The following is a 19,299-nucleotide window of genomic DNA, read 5'->3' as shown; positions in this document are numbered from 1 at the left end:
TTAGTGAGGAGGAGGTAAATTCAGTCATCAAGGAAAGAGACTAGACCTCCATTTAGGGAGCCTCTGCCCACTGCTGGTTAATGGCTTGGACCCAGATAGCTTGCTCTAGACACAGCCTCGACTCTATTAGCCACTGGCATCCGCTCTGGCTCCCCCACTCTCTCCTGGCTCAATTTCCTGAGGTTTCTGGTTTCCTGAGTGAGGGCAGAAGGTGTTTTTGGCAGAGAAGGTGGGAGCCTGGGGGTGGAGGGTGGATCCAGCGGGGGAGACAGAGGAGAGGAGGAGTCACTGATCACTGATAATAAATAAAAAGGTTCCCTCTTCTCCAGTTAATGCTACAGGACACTAGGAGAACTCCCCCTTAGACAAGAGCTGCAGACTGAAGAGGAAGCAAGTCCAGAGTGAGTATGCAGAGACGTCCTGTAGTTAGTTATTAATGTCTGTGCAGTGCTTTGCAGCAGGAAAATGTTAGAGAGACACTATGGAATGTACTATTATTATCTCATCCACCATGACAAGGGCCCCAGGGCTGCCTTTGCAGCGCTACCCCTTCCAAGGGACTGCAGAAATTTCCACAAAGTTTGCAGGCAGTTAATATTAGCTTCTGTTCTGTGACTACTGCACATCAGAGGATGCTGTTAGATAGCAAAGGCTGGGAGTCAGGTGTTGGGCTTGGTGTGTTCTACCATGGGGCGTGAGCATTTATGGCTTCACCTGGTGGGGTAATGGGGGTGTAGCTCCTGGGGAGGGATGTGTGTGCGTAAGGTGGGCAGCCAGGGGATGAGCCTCTGCAAGTGAATGCAGTTCTCACAGCAACAGCACAGAAGCTCACCCTAGGACAGCACAGAAAGGTGGTTAATTTGCCTTCCAATAAGGTCTGTTTGTGGATAGAAGCGAAGTGTTTGGGCTAATGCCCGTTTATGACATGCCCTCACTTCTGTGGTGGCAGTGTGTGTGATGCCACAGGCATTCTGGGAGCGCTGAGTGTCTTGGGAAGAAAGCAGAGGCTGGGGCAGTGACCCTGAGGACTCAGCACTGAAGGATAAGACAGGTACATGGAGAGGGGTTGGTAATGGCATTTATCAATGTGCAACCCCATCACCAGCACCTTTCCAGCATCTCCCTCTCTATGTGCCAGTCATCGTCTCTCCAAGCTCACTCCTTATCCCTCTCACTTCAGCCTTCCCATAGGCTGCTAGAGTGGCCATGATTTAAACCCATAAAATCCACACTCTGTAAAAATCCCTGAACTGCAAGGAATGCAACAAATCCTTACCCAGGCTCATAGGCTCCCTTAAAAAGAGCAGACCACTGCTCTCAAATCCAGGAGGTGCTGGTGTGCAGGGAGAGGAAAGGGAACTGGGGAAAAGGGATCAGAGGGGAATGGGAGCAGGGCATATCAGATCCTATTTCTGCTCTTTACCACAGAGTAACTGGGGGTTCCTCTTCATCCTATGCTGAGGACTGTGTATGAGGAATCAGTACATGGGTATGAGCTGGAATGGGGCTGGTGGTAGAAAGGGGGGAAGGCGTGGTATGTGGTCATCCTCTCCTGTGTTAGGCAAAAGGAAGAAGAAAAGCACCTTATTCTCACTGGGGGCCCCTGGGTACAGGCTCTACTGATTTCAGGTCTTTTTCTCTCCCAAAGGATCAGAGGATCTGGACAAGAGCTGTGAGTTTGGAGTTAACTGTTTCTTGGCATTGGTAGAGTGATTGGCAAAGCCCAGAGTAATCTAGTCCTTTCACAGGTCCAAGGCTCAGATCAGTAGGGAATCATTTGGTTCCTGGCAAAATACTGGTGCGTTATAGGGTTCCTGTTCCATGGAGGCACATGCAGAGTGTGGATCCTCCAGGAGAGGATTGTACACGTGTAACCACAATGGCAAGGAGTAACAGTGACAACTGCAACTGTCTCACTGGTCTCAGGAAATGAACTGAGCTGGATTTGTGCCCATTGCCCAGGCTGTGTGACAGCTCCAGACTCCTGGAAAACTGTTTGCAATCCCACAGGCTGGCCTGGGGCAAGGGGAGTTACATCACAGCTCCTCAGTGAGCTCCATTTGGCTGGAATGGCCTCTTACCACTGCCCAGCTCAGATGAAGCCATTGCCTAGTGTGTCTTGTCCTCACACATGCTGCTCTGGCTGTGGCTTCACATGTGGTTTAAGTGAAACCACTGATCCCATCTCTCTTCTCTTTGAGTTGGCAGCCATGAGACTACAGATGACAGTGGGGAGGGATAGCTCAGTGGTTTGAGCATTGGTCTGCTAAACCCAGGGTTATGAGCTCAATCCTTGAGGGGGCCATTTAGGGATCTGGGGAAAAAACTGGGGATTGGTCCTGCTTTGAGCAGGGGGTTGGACTAGATGGCTTCCTGAGGTCCCTTCCAACCCTGATATTCTATGATTCCCCCGCAGGGCCAGCTAGCCTGGTGCTGGAAACTGGACTAGAGCTTCCCACATAGCAAGTCAGAGTATGTTTTCTGAACCACTGAAGCAGACTGTGCAGTACTTCTGGCTCCTGCAGAGCAATGGATTTAATTTGACCCTGGGTCCCCTGTATGGCAGGGAAGAGCGTTAGCATCAAATCACGTTCCAAGAGTCAGCAGCTCAGAGCAAAGGATCCATCCTTCACCCAAAGAAGAGGTGGACCCATTCTACTTAGGGAGCAGTGTTTGTGTGGATCCCAGAGAATAAATGTAGAGACAGGTTTCTAGGGACTACAGCAATATACATGTGAACTAACAATAATCCCAGCAGAGGGTGGGGATCCTGTCAGGGTTTGAGTACCATGAAGGGCACAGTAGAGTATGTATGGGGGAAACAACAGGACTGAACTTCTCTCTTTCCCCTGGCAGATGGAGTTCAACCAGAGCAGAACTGGGGTACATTAGGGACCAGTCTCAGGGGAAGCCAAGGGTGGAACGTTTGAGATCAAATTTTCCCATCTCTCCAGAAAGCAGGGGGTTGCTCCCATTCCTTCCAGCTGTGGAGCTGACAGACAGTATGAGCTCTGTGTATCTGGATCAAGGGTGGTGATGGCAAGAAGCGGAGATCAGAGGAGGAATTAGGGAGGAAAACATATGTGGTCCTCCTCAGTGTCTGGAATTACACTCATATAGTTCAACATTTCTGGACATGCAGTGTTAACAGCTCACCTCCCTTTGAACTCTTGCACCGTCCCCCTGCAGCAAGGGCAGGGAAGGGAGCGTGCTACCCCATCACCAAAGCCTGATTAGACCTGTTTATAGAGGGTGTTTTGTAACAGTCCCACAGAAGGCGAGTGCTAGCCAGGCCCAACCTTCCCCAGGCTCCTTCATCTGATTCCTCCCCTCCCAGCTGCTGCTTTCATAATAAACACTCCACTGCTAACTTTGCAGTCTGTCCAGAATTTCCCGCTGCCTTCAGTGGAAAGAGAGTAAGACAGAGCGAGAGAGTGCAAGAGAGAGTGACTCCCACACAATGCGGACCCTTATCCTCCTCACGCTCCTCGCTGTTTTGATGGTGGCAGCTTTCTGCTATGGTAGGTGACCTCTTTTATTGGAGCTTGTTTGGAGTGTCAGCCAGCCACAAACATCTCTTGGTCTGTTCAGATGTTTTGCTTTGATGTTTATCTCCCCTTATCTGTTGCTGCCTTCTTGCCCATCCTCCACCCCAGAACTCCCTCTACCATAGTGTCAGATCACTCTGCCTCTACTCCAGAGCTCAATCACCTAGATACCTTTGCCTCCAGTCTAGAGCCGCCTGCACTTCAGACCCTCTCTCTTTACCACAGACTATTCGGTCACCACTGCAAACTATCCCTACATCCCCGACAATCCCAATCTGTGTGGATCATAGACAGAGGAGATAGAAGAAACCTAAATTAGTCCTTCCTTTGTCAACAACAACTTGTGGATGCACTGGAGGGAATGGATTCTGTTGCATCCTCAGCTGCCTGCCTTTCCTTTGTTAATGGCGAGCAAGATTTTTTCCTCCCCCTTCCCTTTCTCCTTTTGAATGTCTCCCATTTTCTCTAGAATGAATACACTTGCATATTAATGGACCAATCTGACCTTGCACTGAAATATGCATATTTGGTGGTGATTTGTACTTCTATAGCATTTTCCATCTAAAGATCTCAAAGGGCTTTACAAATGTGAATTCATTAATCAAGCAACCTGCCCCCACTGTGAAGTAAATAGGTGTCCTACCTGTTATACAGAGGGATACATAAAGGAACAGAGGGTCAATGATGCTCCCAAAGATAACATAGTAAATCATAGCCATGGATAGAACCCGTGGTTCAGTCCTCTGTTCTGACCACTAGATTGCACTATTCCTTGCCTTGCTTTTCCTTTTAATCAGTGAATGAGACTTCTCAGTCTGTCTGCCCTTCGGTTTATTAATAGTGAGTGAAAAATTCTGTGTTCCATAACTACAGTGCCTCACTGAATGTTTTTCTCTTCTTTCTCCAGAGTCCTACGAGAGTATGGAATCCCATGAGTTTGTCAGTAAGAGACAATTTTACTACTTTGTTTAAATTAGAGGAGAACTAAGGGACATCCATACACCACTGTCTTCACCACTCTGCTAGGGGTTCAGCTGAGACTGGCAGGCACGAGAGTGGGGAATTGGTAGAAATTAGAAAGGGGAGAATAAACCACTCTAGACAAATTGGATTCCTTTGGTGACAGAATTTCAGGATGAGTGGAAGGGGAAACAAAAAAGAGAAAATACATATTGAATCCAGGAAAGCATTTGACACAATGTCTTACAAATCTTACCTGAAAACTAACTGGAATTAGCTCTGATCACTGACATATTCCATGAAAAGGGTCTTAGAAAATGCTATTGCTAAACTGCAACGTACTGAGTTTTGGAAGAGCTGCCTAAGATGTGTGGCAGAGACCAATGCCATATCTGGTATTAAACCATTAATTAGATGCTTTAAGGGTACTCACCCCCCGCCCCACTGCCTTCCCCTCTTCACTACAAGGAGCAGCTAAGATTGGCAGGCATGACAGCATGGAGCGAGTACTCATTAGGAAAAAGGAGTAAACAGCATGTTGATTCAATTTGAAGAGGATGATAAATTTGGGGAAGGAGCAATAATAGAGAGCAACCTAAGCAAGTTCAGAATATAGATGGGTAGAATTTTTATTTTGATAAAGGATTTAACCTGGACAAATGCAAGTTGATACATTTTGGGAAAAAATAATTCAAAGTATAGATCTTCAGTGGCAGGGGGAAGCGTGGAAAGCAGTAAATTACAAAGGAGATCTTAGGTTCATAGTGATCCGAAAACTGGGCATAATCCTGTAATATTAAATGGTAGCAAAAAAAAAAAAAAAAGAGAGAGCCACTATGACTTTGGGCTGTATCTATAGAGGCATTGACCTGGGCTGCAGGTCAGTGATAGGGTTTGTTTACGTGGCACTGGAGAGTCCTTGGGACATGTAGTTAATCTATATACCAGAAATATTTCAATGAGTGGGAGGGAATATATAGAAAAACAACAGAATGTTTAACATGCTAGAGACACTGGGTGAAGAAGAGAAAGGGTAACAGAACTAGATCTGTGTACCTTGGCCAAATGACAGCCCAAGAAAATAGGATAATCTTGGATAAGTATTTGACAAATGTAAATCCTATAAAGGGAGATGAGAAGAACCTGTTTAGTGCGGTTCAAAGAGATGATACTAGATAATGGACAATTTAGGCTGAATATTAAGGAAAATGATCAAGTTATGTGATCTATTAGAGTGTGGAATAATCTTCCTAGAGAAATGAGGGAAGCCCCATTGACTGGTTATTTAAAATTGATCTGGAGAATGGACTCTAAGAAACAAGCAGCTGAAGCTGGATGAACAGAATGATCCAGTGGACTCTTTCCATCATTAATTTATGGAGTAAGAGTAGCAGGTTGATAGAGAACATGAAGTCATGAAGAATAGGAGGCTGGTGAGAATGTCAGGCTAGAGGAACATGGGGTGCCCATGACAATGAGAGGCTGGTAGTTTACAGGACTTTGGAGTACAAGAGGCTAGTGAAAATAGAAGGTTGATGGGGTCCAGGAATTCATTGTGAATGGGAGGACAGGTGAGAATGGGATGTTGGCAGAGCAGGATTTGTTGTAAGTAACTGATGATCTTCACTTCAACTATACATTAATTCAAAATAAATACTCTCTCACCTCATCAGATCCCTTCATTAACAGACGAAATGCCAACGACTTCATGAGACCTCAGCCAAGACGAAACCTCATGGTGCAGGAGAGGTATGTTTTCGTAGGGTCTTAGAACACTAATAGAGGGGGCTGGGGGAGATGAAGATCTCTCCTAAGCCAAGTTTAAGTTGGTGCCATTGAGGAAGGCCAGTGCTATTAACTTGGAAACAGAATTTTCCTCTCAGCCTGGGGGTCCCACTGGGGAACCCAAAACTGATTGAAAATAGAGGGAGATTAACTTGGAGTGTTCTTGAGTATAAGAATTCTTCTCAGTGCCCATAGGTCATTAACTAATCAGTCTGAAGAAAGTGCTAGAGGAAATCATTGGTGTAAATCCTGAGAGGAAGGATGGTCCAACAGTTAGACGTCAATCTAGGCCTTGGGGAGACACGAGTTATTTCCCTGATCTGCCACAGACTTCCTTTGTGTCAAGTCAATTAGCCTCTGAGTGCTTCAGTTCCCCATAACAGCACTGCCCTACCTCACAGGAGTGTAGAGAGGATAAACAGTTTACAGATTATGAGATGCTCAGATACGACAGTGCTGTGCTGGGGGCCATACAAATCCCTAAAATAGACAGAAACGGGGATTGGGGGTGAGGCCTGAAAGAGAAGAAGAGAGGAACCCAGAGCTGAAATGCACAGTTCTGTGTAAGAAAGACTCAAAGGCAGCTCTGATCTCTTACACTGCTGTTGACCTACAATAACTCCACTGATTTCAGTGTAGCTACTCTGAAGTGAACAGAGATCAGAATCAGGTCCAGGTTGTACGTCCAGCATTTTCCCAAGACAAAACCCTTCTCTAACAGTTTGTGTTGGCATCAGAAAGGGAATGGCCTCCCTGACTTTGGGTGTATCTGCCCCAGTATTGGACAGAAAGAAGGCGCCCTTGTTTTGAAATTTCCATGTGGCTATGTCAAATGAATAACAGAAACAAAGTTCACTGTAATTAAGTTGCCCTGTGAATTTGCTCTTCTAAAGAAGGTGATGAGTTCACATGACCTCCTATGAGAGGGCTAAATGGTCCCTTCATGGGATGTTCCAGCTCCCTTCCCTATCCCTAGCAACATGAAAGATATGAAGAGTTTATGGCAGCAGGTTTGAGCTACTGGGGAAGCAAGGCCCACTCCTCCACCACCAAGAGCCTCTACAAGCCCCATCTGTTGTGAATGGAACTTGGGAAAGGGCTCAGTGCAGGGTTATTGCATTGGCAGAGCCAAGGAGAGCTGAAAGAACTGTAGAGACATGTGTGGGAAGGTGGGTCAGGAGGACCTGGTCACAAACAGCAAAGTTTAAAATCACAACTTGCTCTCTCCTCCCCTTCCCCTTCCTTGCATATGCAGGATCAGAGAACGCTATAAGACCCCCCAGGAACGCCAGCGAGAGATCTGCGAGGATTACAACCCCTGTGAGCGCTACGCCATGCACCATGGCTATATCGCTGCCTATAAGCGCTACTTTGGGCAGCGGAGGGGCAAATTTGAGTAACAAGTTCCCATCCCTGGTGCCTGGAGCCCGGGTTCTGTACCTAGAAAGAGCAATGTCTCTGAAACCTATTAAGTTGCTTGTTAACTATATGTTATCCTGCCTGCCCACTGCTTCACTCACCTGTAACCAAGGATTCCTAGATTTTGTGTTAATTAGCCCAATGCTGCTGTAGAGGAGGTTGGACAGGAGCCAGGATGTGGGTGTTTATTACCCAATAAACTGTTGGTTTGTTACTATTTCTTTGTGATGCTTTGTGGATCTTCTACAGGGAGGGTTAGTTTTTCTCTCAACAACAGTACTGTGGTAAATTTGAACATCTATGAATCAGATGCATTTTAAAGGCTGTAACACAATCAGGACTCTGACCTCTATACTCTGGGGCAGTGGTGGGCAACCTGCAGCCTGTGGGTTGCTCGCAGCCCATCAGGGTAATGTGCTGGCAGGCCGCCAGACAGTTTGTTTACATTTACATGGCCGCCCATAGCTGCCATTGTCTGGGAACAGTGAACCACGGCCACTGGGACCTTCAGGTGGCCATGAAAATGTAAACAAACTGTCTGGCGGGCCACCAGTGGATTACCCTGATGGGTCACATGCAGCCCGCAGGCTGCAGATTGCCCACCACTGCTCTGGGGTCTGAAATCGGCTTAAATTTTCACAAGTGACTAGTGATTTTGGGTGCCTAACTTGAGACATCTTTAAGAGGCCTGATTTTCAGTGAATGGGTTCTCAATACTTTCTGAAAATCAAGCCCCTTCAAGGTGTTTCAAGTGGGACCCAAAGATTCTAATCACTTGTGAAAAATGTAGGCAGAGAAGTTAATGATGGAAAAGGCCTGCTAAATGACATCATGTCCATACAACTTCCCCATTTGTGATGATGCAGGTCTGTTCTGTATGCTACAGAATACTCTACAGCCCTTGTTTATTCTCAAGCAATGGAACTTCCATTGTATTTAATCATCTCACCTTTTCTCTGAAGTATAATGCAGAAATATTCTCAGCTGATAAAATGAGAAACTATTGTATGAAACAGACCCTGTTCTTTCTTGCTCTGCTCCTCTTTCTTGCTGTGTTGGGAAATCAGACAGAACTCACAGGGCAAAATACCACCCGTATAATATATCCCTCCTTTCTCTTGCTGCCTTCTCTGGAATCTGTAGGCCCCAGGGGACAAAAGAAGACCTGAGCCTTAGGCACAGTATACACATTTGGCATATATGTGCAGGTATATTGTGGTAGATGCTTAGGAGTAAACATACTGTATTCTTCACTTTTAGGGAAGTAGTTCTCAACCAGAGGTACACATACCCCTGGGGGTACACAGAGGTCTTCCATGAGGTACATAAACTCATCTAGATATTTGCCTAGTTTTACAACAGGGTACATAAAAAGCACTAGCAAAGCCAGTACAAACTAAAATTTCATACAGACAATAAGTTGTTTATACTGCTCTACTATACTATACACTGTAAATACAATATTTATATTCCAATCGATTTATTATACAAGTATATGGTAAAAATGAGAAAATAAGCAATTTTCCAGTAATAGTGTGCTGGGATACTTTTGTATGATTATATCTGATTTTGTAAGCAAGTCGTTTTTAAATTAGGTGAAATTTGGGGTATGCAAGACAAATCAGACTCATGAAAGGGGTACAGTAGTCTGGAAAGGTTGAGAGCCACTGTTTTAGAGGCCAGCAGCAATATTCCCTCTAATTATTTCCATCCACATGCGGAATGAATTTGGTTATGTGCACCAATATTGAGGAAAGGTGCAGATGCGCACTACCAGTTGAAAGAAAAAACCTAGATTTAATATGTATTTTTTAAATGTTACCATAGGGATAATTACACCAGCCAGGACAGGTTAGGCTTTTTAGAACTCACTCCACAAAGAATTAAATTTAAGCATAAGTGAGAAATAAAATTATGAAATGCATATACCAGTCAAAAAACTAAAATAACAGCACTTTGAAAGAATAAAATTAAAGAGGATATATGTGCATTGCAGGAAGTACCAAGAAGTAACAGGAACTCCTGCTCTGCGGAGATGCGGTACATCGGTGGGGGAAGCCGGGCGAGGGGGACACTCTGACATCAGCGCCCCCTCCCCCACTCTGCGCAGCAAGCAGGAGAGTCCCAGGTGCGGCTGGCCAGGGGCTCTAAGGCAGAGGGCAGGAGCAACACAGCGGCACAGCAGCGGTGGGAGGAGCATGGCTGGAGGGTAGAATGGGCAGGGGAAGGCGGTGCCTCCCCAAACAGCCTTGCATGGCCCCGCCCACACTCTGCCCCCAGGCCCACACCTGCCTGCTTCCAGTTCCCTTCCTGCTCTTCTGTGAGCAAGAGGCTGGGGCAGGCAGGCTAAGACGGCTGCTACTCTGAAAGACAGCGGACAAGGGCTTTCTGTTATCTGTGCGTCCTCAGAAGTTGTTTCAGTGGTAGATATACACTTGGTACACCTTGTGTCAGGGAGTCTATGTGCATCTTTGGCTGAAAATCCATCATATAGTCTGACAAGGAGCTTGTATATTCATTTTAAGTTAAAATAGTGTGTTAAGATTGAAAGTTGGTGACTGCTGGGGAAAATGTCTTAAAAGAGCATGGTAGCTGAAAATAAACAAACAAACAAATAATAAATAACCCCAATTTTTAGAAAGCCAGAAAATTCAAAGTTAAGGTTATGCTTAAAACCACCAATGTTTGGAAATGCCCAGCTAAATTCATCCAAACAGATTTAACTTTGTCCCCATTTCTGTCCACACCTCATCTGTAATCAAGACACAGCTTGATCCCTGAATACCATGCCCAGACCACCCAAGGATTCACGTCTCGTTCACAAGAGAAGAACACAAACATCTAAGACACTGTGACTTATATCAACACCAAAGAGGTAGCAAAGCCCTTCTGACATTATCAATAGAAGCCAGTGCTGCCATACACGAATATGTAAATACCTCCCCAGTCCATTAGCAACCAGAGCTGTTTGGATATTTGCAGCTGTGGGGATCTTAAAACAGATAAAGTCTTTTCTATCTGCTAAATATACCTTGCTTCAGTATTCAAGGCTCCAGGCTTCCTCAGATTCATATGCAAATACCCAAATATAGAAGTAGAAAACCACCAAGGGCTATGAGGTATAAGATGCCCATTTGTTGATATACTGTGAGATTAAGCATAGACCCTCATCTACTTTACATATTATAAACAAAGATCTTCCATAAACAAACTTCAGCCTTTGTCAAATTCACAGGCAAACTTGGGACATACACACCACAAGAAGCATTTAAAATTCTTCTATATATGAAACCCTAATCAAAACATTTCTAAGGGCATGTCCTCATTACAATAAAAGACCTGTGGCATGGCTGCAGCTGGTCCGAGTCAGCTGACTTGGACTCATGGAGCTTGGGCTGCAGGGCTGAAAATTGCAGTGCAGGTGTTTGGGCTCGGGCTGGAGCCCAGAATCTGAGATCCTAAGAGTGGGGAGGGATTCAGAGCCCAGCTCCAGCTAATGCCTGAATGCCTACACCATAATTTTTAGCTCTGCAGCCCAAGCCCAAGTCAGTTGACATGGGCTCTGAGATTTGGTGCTGTGGGTTTTTTATTGCAGGGCAGAAGTAGCCCAAGATTACTAGCCAGATACGCCAGAGTGCAGCTATGCATGATGTAGCCCTGGTCTACACTACAGAGTTAGGTCGATTTTAGACGCGTTACATCAATTTAAAAATGAATGCGTCTACACAAGCAACCCTGTTCCGTCGACCTAAAGGGCTATTAAAATCAACTTCTGTAAATTTTACCTTGCTGGGTTGAATATGGGGTAGTGTGGATTCAAATCGATGTTATTAGCCTCTGGGAGCTATCCCAGAGTGCTCCATTGTGACCGCTCTGGACAGCACTTTGAACTCCGATGCACTAGCCAGGTACACAGGAAAAGCCCCAGGAACTTTTGAATTTCATTTCCTGTTTGGTCAGCGTGGTGAGCTCAGCAGCATTCAGCAGCACAGGTGCAGTCCCCCCAGAACTGTAGAATGTTTCTATGCTCCCCCTATCATCTCCATCCCTGAGGTTATTGCAGATTAGAAGGTGAAAAAAAACAACGCACTGGCGATGATATGTTTTCTGAGCTCATGCAGTCCCCCTGCACTGATAGAGCACAGCTTAATGCATGGAGGCATTCAGTGGCAGAGGCCAGGAAAGAATTAAGTGAGCATGAAGAGCGGAGGCAGGATGCCATGCGGAGGCTAATGGGGGAGCAAACAGACATGATGAAGCATCTGTTGGAGCTGCAGGAAAGCCAAAAAGAGCAGGACCCCCACTGCATTCACTGTATAACTGCCTACCCTCCACCTCATGTTCCATAGCCTCCTCACCCAGACGCCCAAGAACACGGGGGGGAGGCTCCGGGCACCCAGCCACTCCACTCCAGAGGATGGCCCAAGCAACAGAAGGCTGTCATTCAAACATTTTGATTTTTAGTGTGGCTACAATAAGCAATGTGGCCTTGTCCTTCCCTCCTCCCCCACGCCATCCAGGCTACCTTGTCCGTTATCTCATTTTTTAAAAAAATTAATAAAGAAAGAATGCATGGTTTCAAAACAATAGTTACTTTATTTTGAAGGGGGGAGGGTGGTTGGCTTACAGAGAATTAAAATAAACAAAGGGGTCAGGTTTGCATCAAGGAGAAACACACACAACTGTCACACCGAAGCCTGGCCAGTCATGAAACTGGTTTTCAAAACCTCTCTGATGCGCAGGTGCCTTGCTGTGCTCTTCTAATCGCTCTGGTGTCTGGCTGCTCAAAATTGGACACCAGGCGATTTGTCTCAACCTCCCATCCTGCCATAAACATCTCCCCCTTACTCTCACAGATATTATGGAGCGCACAGCAAACAGTAATAACAATGGGAATGTTGGTTGTGCTGAGGTCTGACCTAGTCAGCAAACAGCACCAGCGAGCTTTTAAACTTCCAAAGGCACATTCTACCACCATTCTGCACTTGCTCAGCCTATAGTTGAACTGCTCCTTACTACTGTCCAGGCTTCATGAGCCATGGGAGAAAGGGGTAGGCTGGGATAGGTGCGACCGCGCGGTGCTGCCGGCTGGGAGAGCAGCCTAAGACAGAAGCCTTCAGCTCGCATGATATTCCAGGCAGGACTGAATTGCCATGAGACGAAACTTAAAGAAGAGAATGACCTGGAGTCACTCCCATTCGGTGCTCTAAGAAGAGGATAGCCATGTCTGTCCAGGCACCCCTATCGACCTCACCGAGGTCTGCCAGGAGCACCCAGGAGACATACGACGGCTATCAGTCGTACTGCACTGTCTGCCATGAAGGCAAGGAGCTGCTGCTGTGTAGTAGTGCCGTACCATGTCTGCCAGCAGTACTCAGGAGACGTACGGTGATGGTGAGCTGAGTGGGCTCCATGCTTGCCATAGTATGTTGTCTGCATGGGTAACCCAGGAAAAAAGGCGCGAAATGATTGTCTGCCATTGCTTTTATGGAGGGAGGAAGGGAGGGAGGGGGACCTGACGACATATACCCCCAACCACCCGCAACAATGTTTTTGCCCCATCAGGCATTGGAAGCTTAACCCAGAATTCCAATGGGCAGCGGAGATTGCGGGAACTGTGGGATAGCTTCCCACAGTGCACCGCTCCGTGAGTCGATGCTAGCCACGGTAGTGAGGACGCATTTAATGTGCTTAGTGGGGACACACACAATTGACTGTATAAAATCGATTTCTAAAAATCAACTTCTATGAAATCAACCTAATTTCATAGTGTAGACATACCCTAAAAGTATCTTTCTGGTCAAATGCCAATCTCAGTTTCACGGGTGTAAATCCAGAGTAGCTCCATAGACTTCAATGGAGTTACTCTGGATTTACCTCACTGCACATGACACCAGTATTTATTTCTTAGATTATATGATAATCACAGAGGGTGGCAAAGGATGGAACTGATTTCAGATTGTTTGGGTGCCCTGAATTTTGCATTTATACATTTTCAATCTTTTTTTATTTATCATTGTTCTTTGAAGGCACCTTTCCCTGAAGCTATATGTGTTTTCAATTTTTGCTCAAGTTTAATGATTTTTTTAAAAAAATTCTTAAATTAAAAGTCAATGTTTCTAAGAATGGATCTGTGACAGAAACCATGGGCAGGGAATATTCCCACATCAAGCCTCTATATGAGGCTTAGAAAGTCCACATGGTAATTCTGCTGCTCCTACTGCACAGACACTTTCTGTGCACTGTTCCCTGCTCCTTACAGATCTTTCAGACTCTACAACAATGGTCACATGGGCCCACTTCCTCCATCCTAAATTGTTTTCTCTCCCCACTCCCCTCAGACTCCCCTTGCTTCCCACAAGTGGTTCTTGGGTGCCTGTTCCCTCCCACCTCCCCTAGTATATGGAGAAGCTGTTCTGATCCGAGCTTTAGGAAACATGAAGTCTACAGATTAAGAGGAGCATGGTCTGCCAACAAAGGACCATGCAGGCACTGGAGTATCTACATTGCATCAGGCGTAGATTACAGTGTCCGACATGCAATCACAGGGAGCTCAAACATTATCAAAACTGCATGGAATAACTGAGGGCTCAATTGTGCCTTTAGATGCTGACCGAGATGGTTAGACTTTCTAAACATTTCCCTGAACTTGGAAAACATTTCAAAAATATTACAGAAAGAGTCACATTTTTAAACTGTTTTTTTCAACCAGTTGTAACATCCCAGTGTTGGGGGTTATGTGGATCTACCCTCTCCCTGGGGCAGCGCAGACAGAGAGCATGACACGGCCTCTACTACGAATGAAGCCTACTCTCCTCCATGTGCCTGGCCCTAGCTCTCTGCCACTCTCTTTAGAGCACGCAAAGGAAGCACAGAGACTGTAATTGTACCTGGGCTTCTTGTGGCCTGTTCAAGAGGGGATATGGCTCCTTTCATCCCTCCCTCCCTCAGCACATGTTTATGGCTCAGCCACCAACTGACCCTAAATTCTTAACTCTTCTAAACTAGCCAAAGGAACTAATGGTTATCGAGCCCAACAGGATGAAACAAATGTAAAGTCTCTAGGTCAAGTCTTTTTGAGATATGACAAGCAAAAATAAATAAATAGGAAACTTTCCAGGAAGCAAAAAATATCTCATTTCTTTAAAACACTCATCACTCCAAAGTGCCTTGTACAAATTGCCTTACACTTTCACCAACAAAAATCTACTCTGCAATCACTTCACACATGAAGCATTTCAGATGGGTTGGTTGGTTTATTTCAGCAGGACAGCATCAAGTTCATAATCAGGCTTCAATCTTATCTTTGGAGACTCTACCACAGCTCCAAAATAAAGACTAAACCCTCGGCAAGCAGCATCTGCCTCACTAAACTGCAGGGAGCACATCACTATATAGCACCAGCGTTAAATCTTTATTTTGGAGCTGTGGTAAACAACGAATGATCATTGGCCCTGGCAAAGAGTGGTTATTTTAAAGCTGCAGAAAGTTGTTTTGAGAATTCAGGAGCCTTTTGTGCCTTTAAGTAATCAATGGTCTATTGTTTCCTTAAACTTACTAACTCACACAAAAGCATGGAAATAATATAGGGGAAAATGTGCAGAGAAAAAAGAACAAATCTTCTCTATGTCTGGTTCAAGCTGTCAGGGAAACAAACAAACAAACAAAATTAACCGCATCTATAAACCACAAGTACATACAAAATCATACAGAAAGCAAACCTCCTAGAGACAGCCAGATTCCCAGCTGGTGGGAAGTGGCACTGCCAGACTTTATCAACTAAAATTGATTTACACCAGTTGAGTATCTGTCCCAGTTTAGTTTAATCTTCTTGGGTTAGTTCTTCCCTCATTTACATTACTCAGGAGGACTTCCAGCCAAGTCAATGGAATTAAACCAATGTAAATTCACAGTAAGAGGAGACTCAAATCCCCTGGTTCTCAGGCAAAACCTAATATGGAATAAAAGAGTTAAAAGCACTGGTTGGGTTGATATACAAACTCACAGAATCCCAGTCCTTCCCAGATCAAAGGGAGGAGGTGGATTAGGTTTGTTGAAAAAAGAAAGCATATACTTTAGAGAAACGATATCAGTTACATCAATTCGATTTACAGTTTTCTGCTACATATCCACTCACACCAATACTTTCTTTTTTAATGGCTCCTGTTGTGGTGACAGAGGTGCAGTTCTGGTAGGGAACATAGAAGAGAGAAGCAGGCATTACTAATGGTTCCTGTTCTATGGTGGCATTGTGTGTGTATGGTCAGTATGTATACCGTCATTTTCAGGACTGGGATGAGGAGGGGTGACCATCACCAAGGATTCCTGTAGCAGTGCAATTATTGCACACTGGTGGCTCAGCTGCCTTTAGTTTGAATTGTCTGGAGATGTATAGAAAGGCCCCATATAACTTTTTCTTAACTCCTGCACCTCAGGCCAGACCATCCTTTGAATTGTTCCCAGCAAGTTGAAATCATCTGTGGCACATGCAGTGCAGCCTGGAGACATTGAGCTATTTTCAAAAGGTGAAACAGATTTTTAGAGGTTGAAAAATTTTTAATAGTGGATTTTTATTTTTTTTAAATGGGAATAGTTGAAATAAGCCCATAGGGAGTTCTGCTAACATCTGTGGGAGGGAAGGGGGAGTGCATGTTGCTGAGGTTTTATTGACCCTGGAGCATCTCATCCGAATACTGCCATATAATCTATGTCCTCCGAGACTGATTCTAACATTCTAAAGAGATGCTTAAAAACACCCTGCCTCTTTCCCCCAAATGTGCAATTTCCCCATATGCCAGATCACAAATTTACCCAAGTTTGAGACTGTAGCACAGGCAATATTTAGTTCTCCACCAGTGGTCTGATCTCATGATGCTTAGAAGCTTAGAAATGGGTTCTCTACAGAACTTGAAAGGGGAAATTCCCAACTTTCCAATGGGGCCCAAAGCAGAACTTACATCTAGATCTTGAAAATCCCAAGATATCAGATCTTAAAGTTGTAACATTTTTATGTCTGAGCTCTGAACAGATGAACAAATGCCAATTAAGGCATATAGAGTTACATGTGTAGAGATATAAGAAACAATCACAATGCAATAAAAAAGGGTTCTGATATGTTTATAAAATCTTCCCCCCCCCCCGTACAATACATGGCATGAAGAGAATAAAGCATAATGTGGTATGGTATAAAGGTTTTAGCAGTGCTCATTTGAGATCACCTGCATAATTTACTCATGGCTGTACCAATTATGAGCAATCCAGCTATCTAAAACTCATCTTTTAAATCCTTTATAGCACTCCACATCTTCATGTATTCCATACATACACATTGCCATAATATATGGGACCACATACCATCTTAAACTGGAAGCGCTTATTAAACTGAATAAATATAAACTATAGACACAAACAAGCAGACTTCCACACAGCTTGAGTTTCAACTAGGTCTCATTTATTTATCAGGAAACACATGTTTTCTGAAAATCTGTACAGAGCCCAGAGGAATCTAGTGGCTGAATAATGCTCTCCAAGTAAATCTATTATTAAATACTTACACACATTGATATTACAGATAGGAATCATAGCAAGGTCTATACTTAAGGCTGCCTAAAGGGTTTCCATTTTAAATGGCATTTTTGCATTGGTTTTTTAATGCTTTTCTATTTTCAGCTGAAATTTGATATGTTTGTTCTCAGGCAAGGGACACATTTTTTTCTAACGGTCTTTCCAAATCAAGTGAGCCATTTTCAAGTATGAAAGGGTGAAAAATGCAGTTATTCTGCTAAGAAAAATGTTTTCCTCTTTCTTTGAATAGCTCCAGAGCTGATGGAATCTTAACATTTGGCAGAAACATAGCCCCTAGGTTGCAGATGTGCCTTTGATTAGTCTACTGAAAATCACATTTGATTTGGCAGAGTTAAGATTTAATAAATGTTTTCCACACATATGCACTGTACTTTCTCATACCCATACACAGAGAGCTAGCTGTATAGCACACATACACACACAGATATATAATGGACCCTTGGATAGTGCAGCAGGAGCTGGGGGAATGATAGAGTTGTATGCCAATCCAACTATTCACACACCAGGAAAAATTAACTAAGGGTGGGAGAGGCCAGGACCAGACAAGACACCATCTCCATAAAGCTTAACATTATTTACAACTGACAGCACTAACAGAGTCAGTTTCTAGGAGCTAGTTAATATCCTCTTACCTCTAGATTTGCTGCAGGGAGCCCTGGGATTTGATACTGCCATGCAGCTTATTCCCAGAGGAATTCAAAACTGGCTTGTTCTTTTTTGCTTCTGGTCCTAAACACACCTCCTGGCTGCCAAGGTAATATATAGTGCAGTTGTCTACCACAAGAGGGTCCAAAATCCAAAAGTTCAGGAGAATGGATGTTAAAAACTTCCCAGGGAAACTCTTGTATCATACTGAACATATCCAGTGCTGCCTGATGAAACCAGATGGCAGTTTTCATTGCTGATGGGTGGCTGCCGTTGTGTTTCCAGGAAATAGTGGTTATTATTATTATTTATTTGTATTACTGTACTGCCTAGAATTCCCCTTACTTAACTTTAATCTTAATTTAAGCCCAATAAATCATGGGATTTATCCTATAGGCAGATCTCCATCTTCTCTCCGCCTCTTTGTTTTACTTAACTACTATCCTTGAACTAAATCTGTGCGCTCTATTTCCTGTCTTCTGCCTTCCTCTACTCCAGTAAAATCACTTCTGCTTCTGACCTGCGCCTGTTTCTCAGTCTTTCTTTGGTTTCTCTTCATCTCTCGTTCTTTCTTCTTCTCCTTCCTTCCCTCCCTTATATTCAGTACCTTTCTCCCTCAGCCCAAGCTCAAGTAACCACCCAACTGTCATTCTACCCAGTGCTCCAAACCAGAGCTGGATTAACCTTTTGTGGGCCCGGTGCCCAACATATTTGTGGGCCCCTGTGGGGACAATGGAGCATGGTGCAGGGGGGATGGTCCTGGGAGCGAGCAGCTGGCCAGGGGCATGGCATGGCAGGGGAGGCCCTGCTCCGCCCAGCCCAGTGCGAGGGCACTATTTATAAACCAGCAGTTGTCAGACGCACAGTGGCCCGCCCAGCTCTGTGCTGCCAGCATACCCCTTCCCCTTGGGGGTGGGCCCATGCCATGACACACAGCCCCCTCAACCCAACACTGGAACAGCCCTCCGATTACCTATGGCCAGAGCCCCCCTGGACCTACTATGTCTAGCGCACCCCCCCGATTCTAACACAAATGCACAGCACCCTGCACAACACCTACCCTGTCCAGTGCCCCCCTTCTCACAACTCCACCACAACGATCCAACACCCCACACAGAACCCCCATTCCCTAGTGTCCCAGCACACACAGCTCTTCTCCACCCCCTCACAGCCCAGCACCCCCCCACCCAGGCCCTCCAGACACCCACTCCCCTATGCCCTGCCTCCCGGCTGCCCTGACCAGCCCTGCTGGGAGGCAACTGTCTGCTGAGCTGAGCTGCCAGTGCAGCCAGGGCAGGTCCTGGGGTGGGGAATCGCTCCGGCCCCTCAGGAGTGGTGCAATCAGCCAGGCCAGGGC

At 45.2% G+C, this 19,299-nt stretch overlaps 1 protein-coding gene across 1 annotated transcript; it reads left to right on the top strand.

The window, feature by feature from the left end:
- Positions 1-323: 323 nt before the first annotated feature.
- Positions 324-7,929, top strand: LOC119845097 (matrix Gla protein-like). Its single transcript, XM_038376898.2, has 5 exons — positions 324-401; positions 3,379-3,521; positions 4,456-4,491; positions 6,182-6,257; positions 7,549-7,929. Exons 2-5 carry the CDS (start codon positions 3,461-3,463, stop codon positions 7,691-7,693), a joined length of 318 nt encoding a protein of 105 aa, XP_038232826.1. The 5' UTR covers positions 324-401; positions 3,379-3,460; the 3' UTR covers positions 7,694-7,929.
- The last annotated feature ends 11,370 nt before the right edge of the window (positions 7,930-19,299 follow it).

Source organism: Dermochelys coriacea, chromosome 1 (assembly GCF_009764565.3).
Source record: "Dermochelys coriacea isolate rDerCor1 chromosome 1, rDerCor1.pri.v4, whole genome shotgun sequence".
Taxonomy (NCBI): domain Eukaryota; kingdom Metazoa; phylum Chordata; order Testudines; family Dermochelyidae; genus Dermochelys; species Dermochelys coriacea.
The sequence above is the reverse complement of the archived record's forward strand: the minus strand, read 5'-3'. Positions and strand labels throughout refer to the sequence as shown.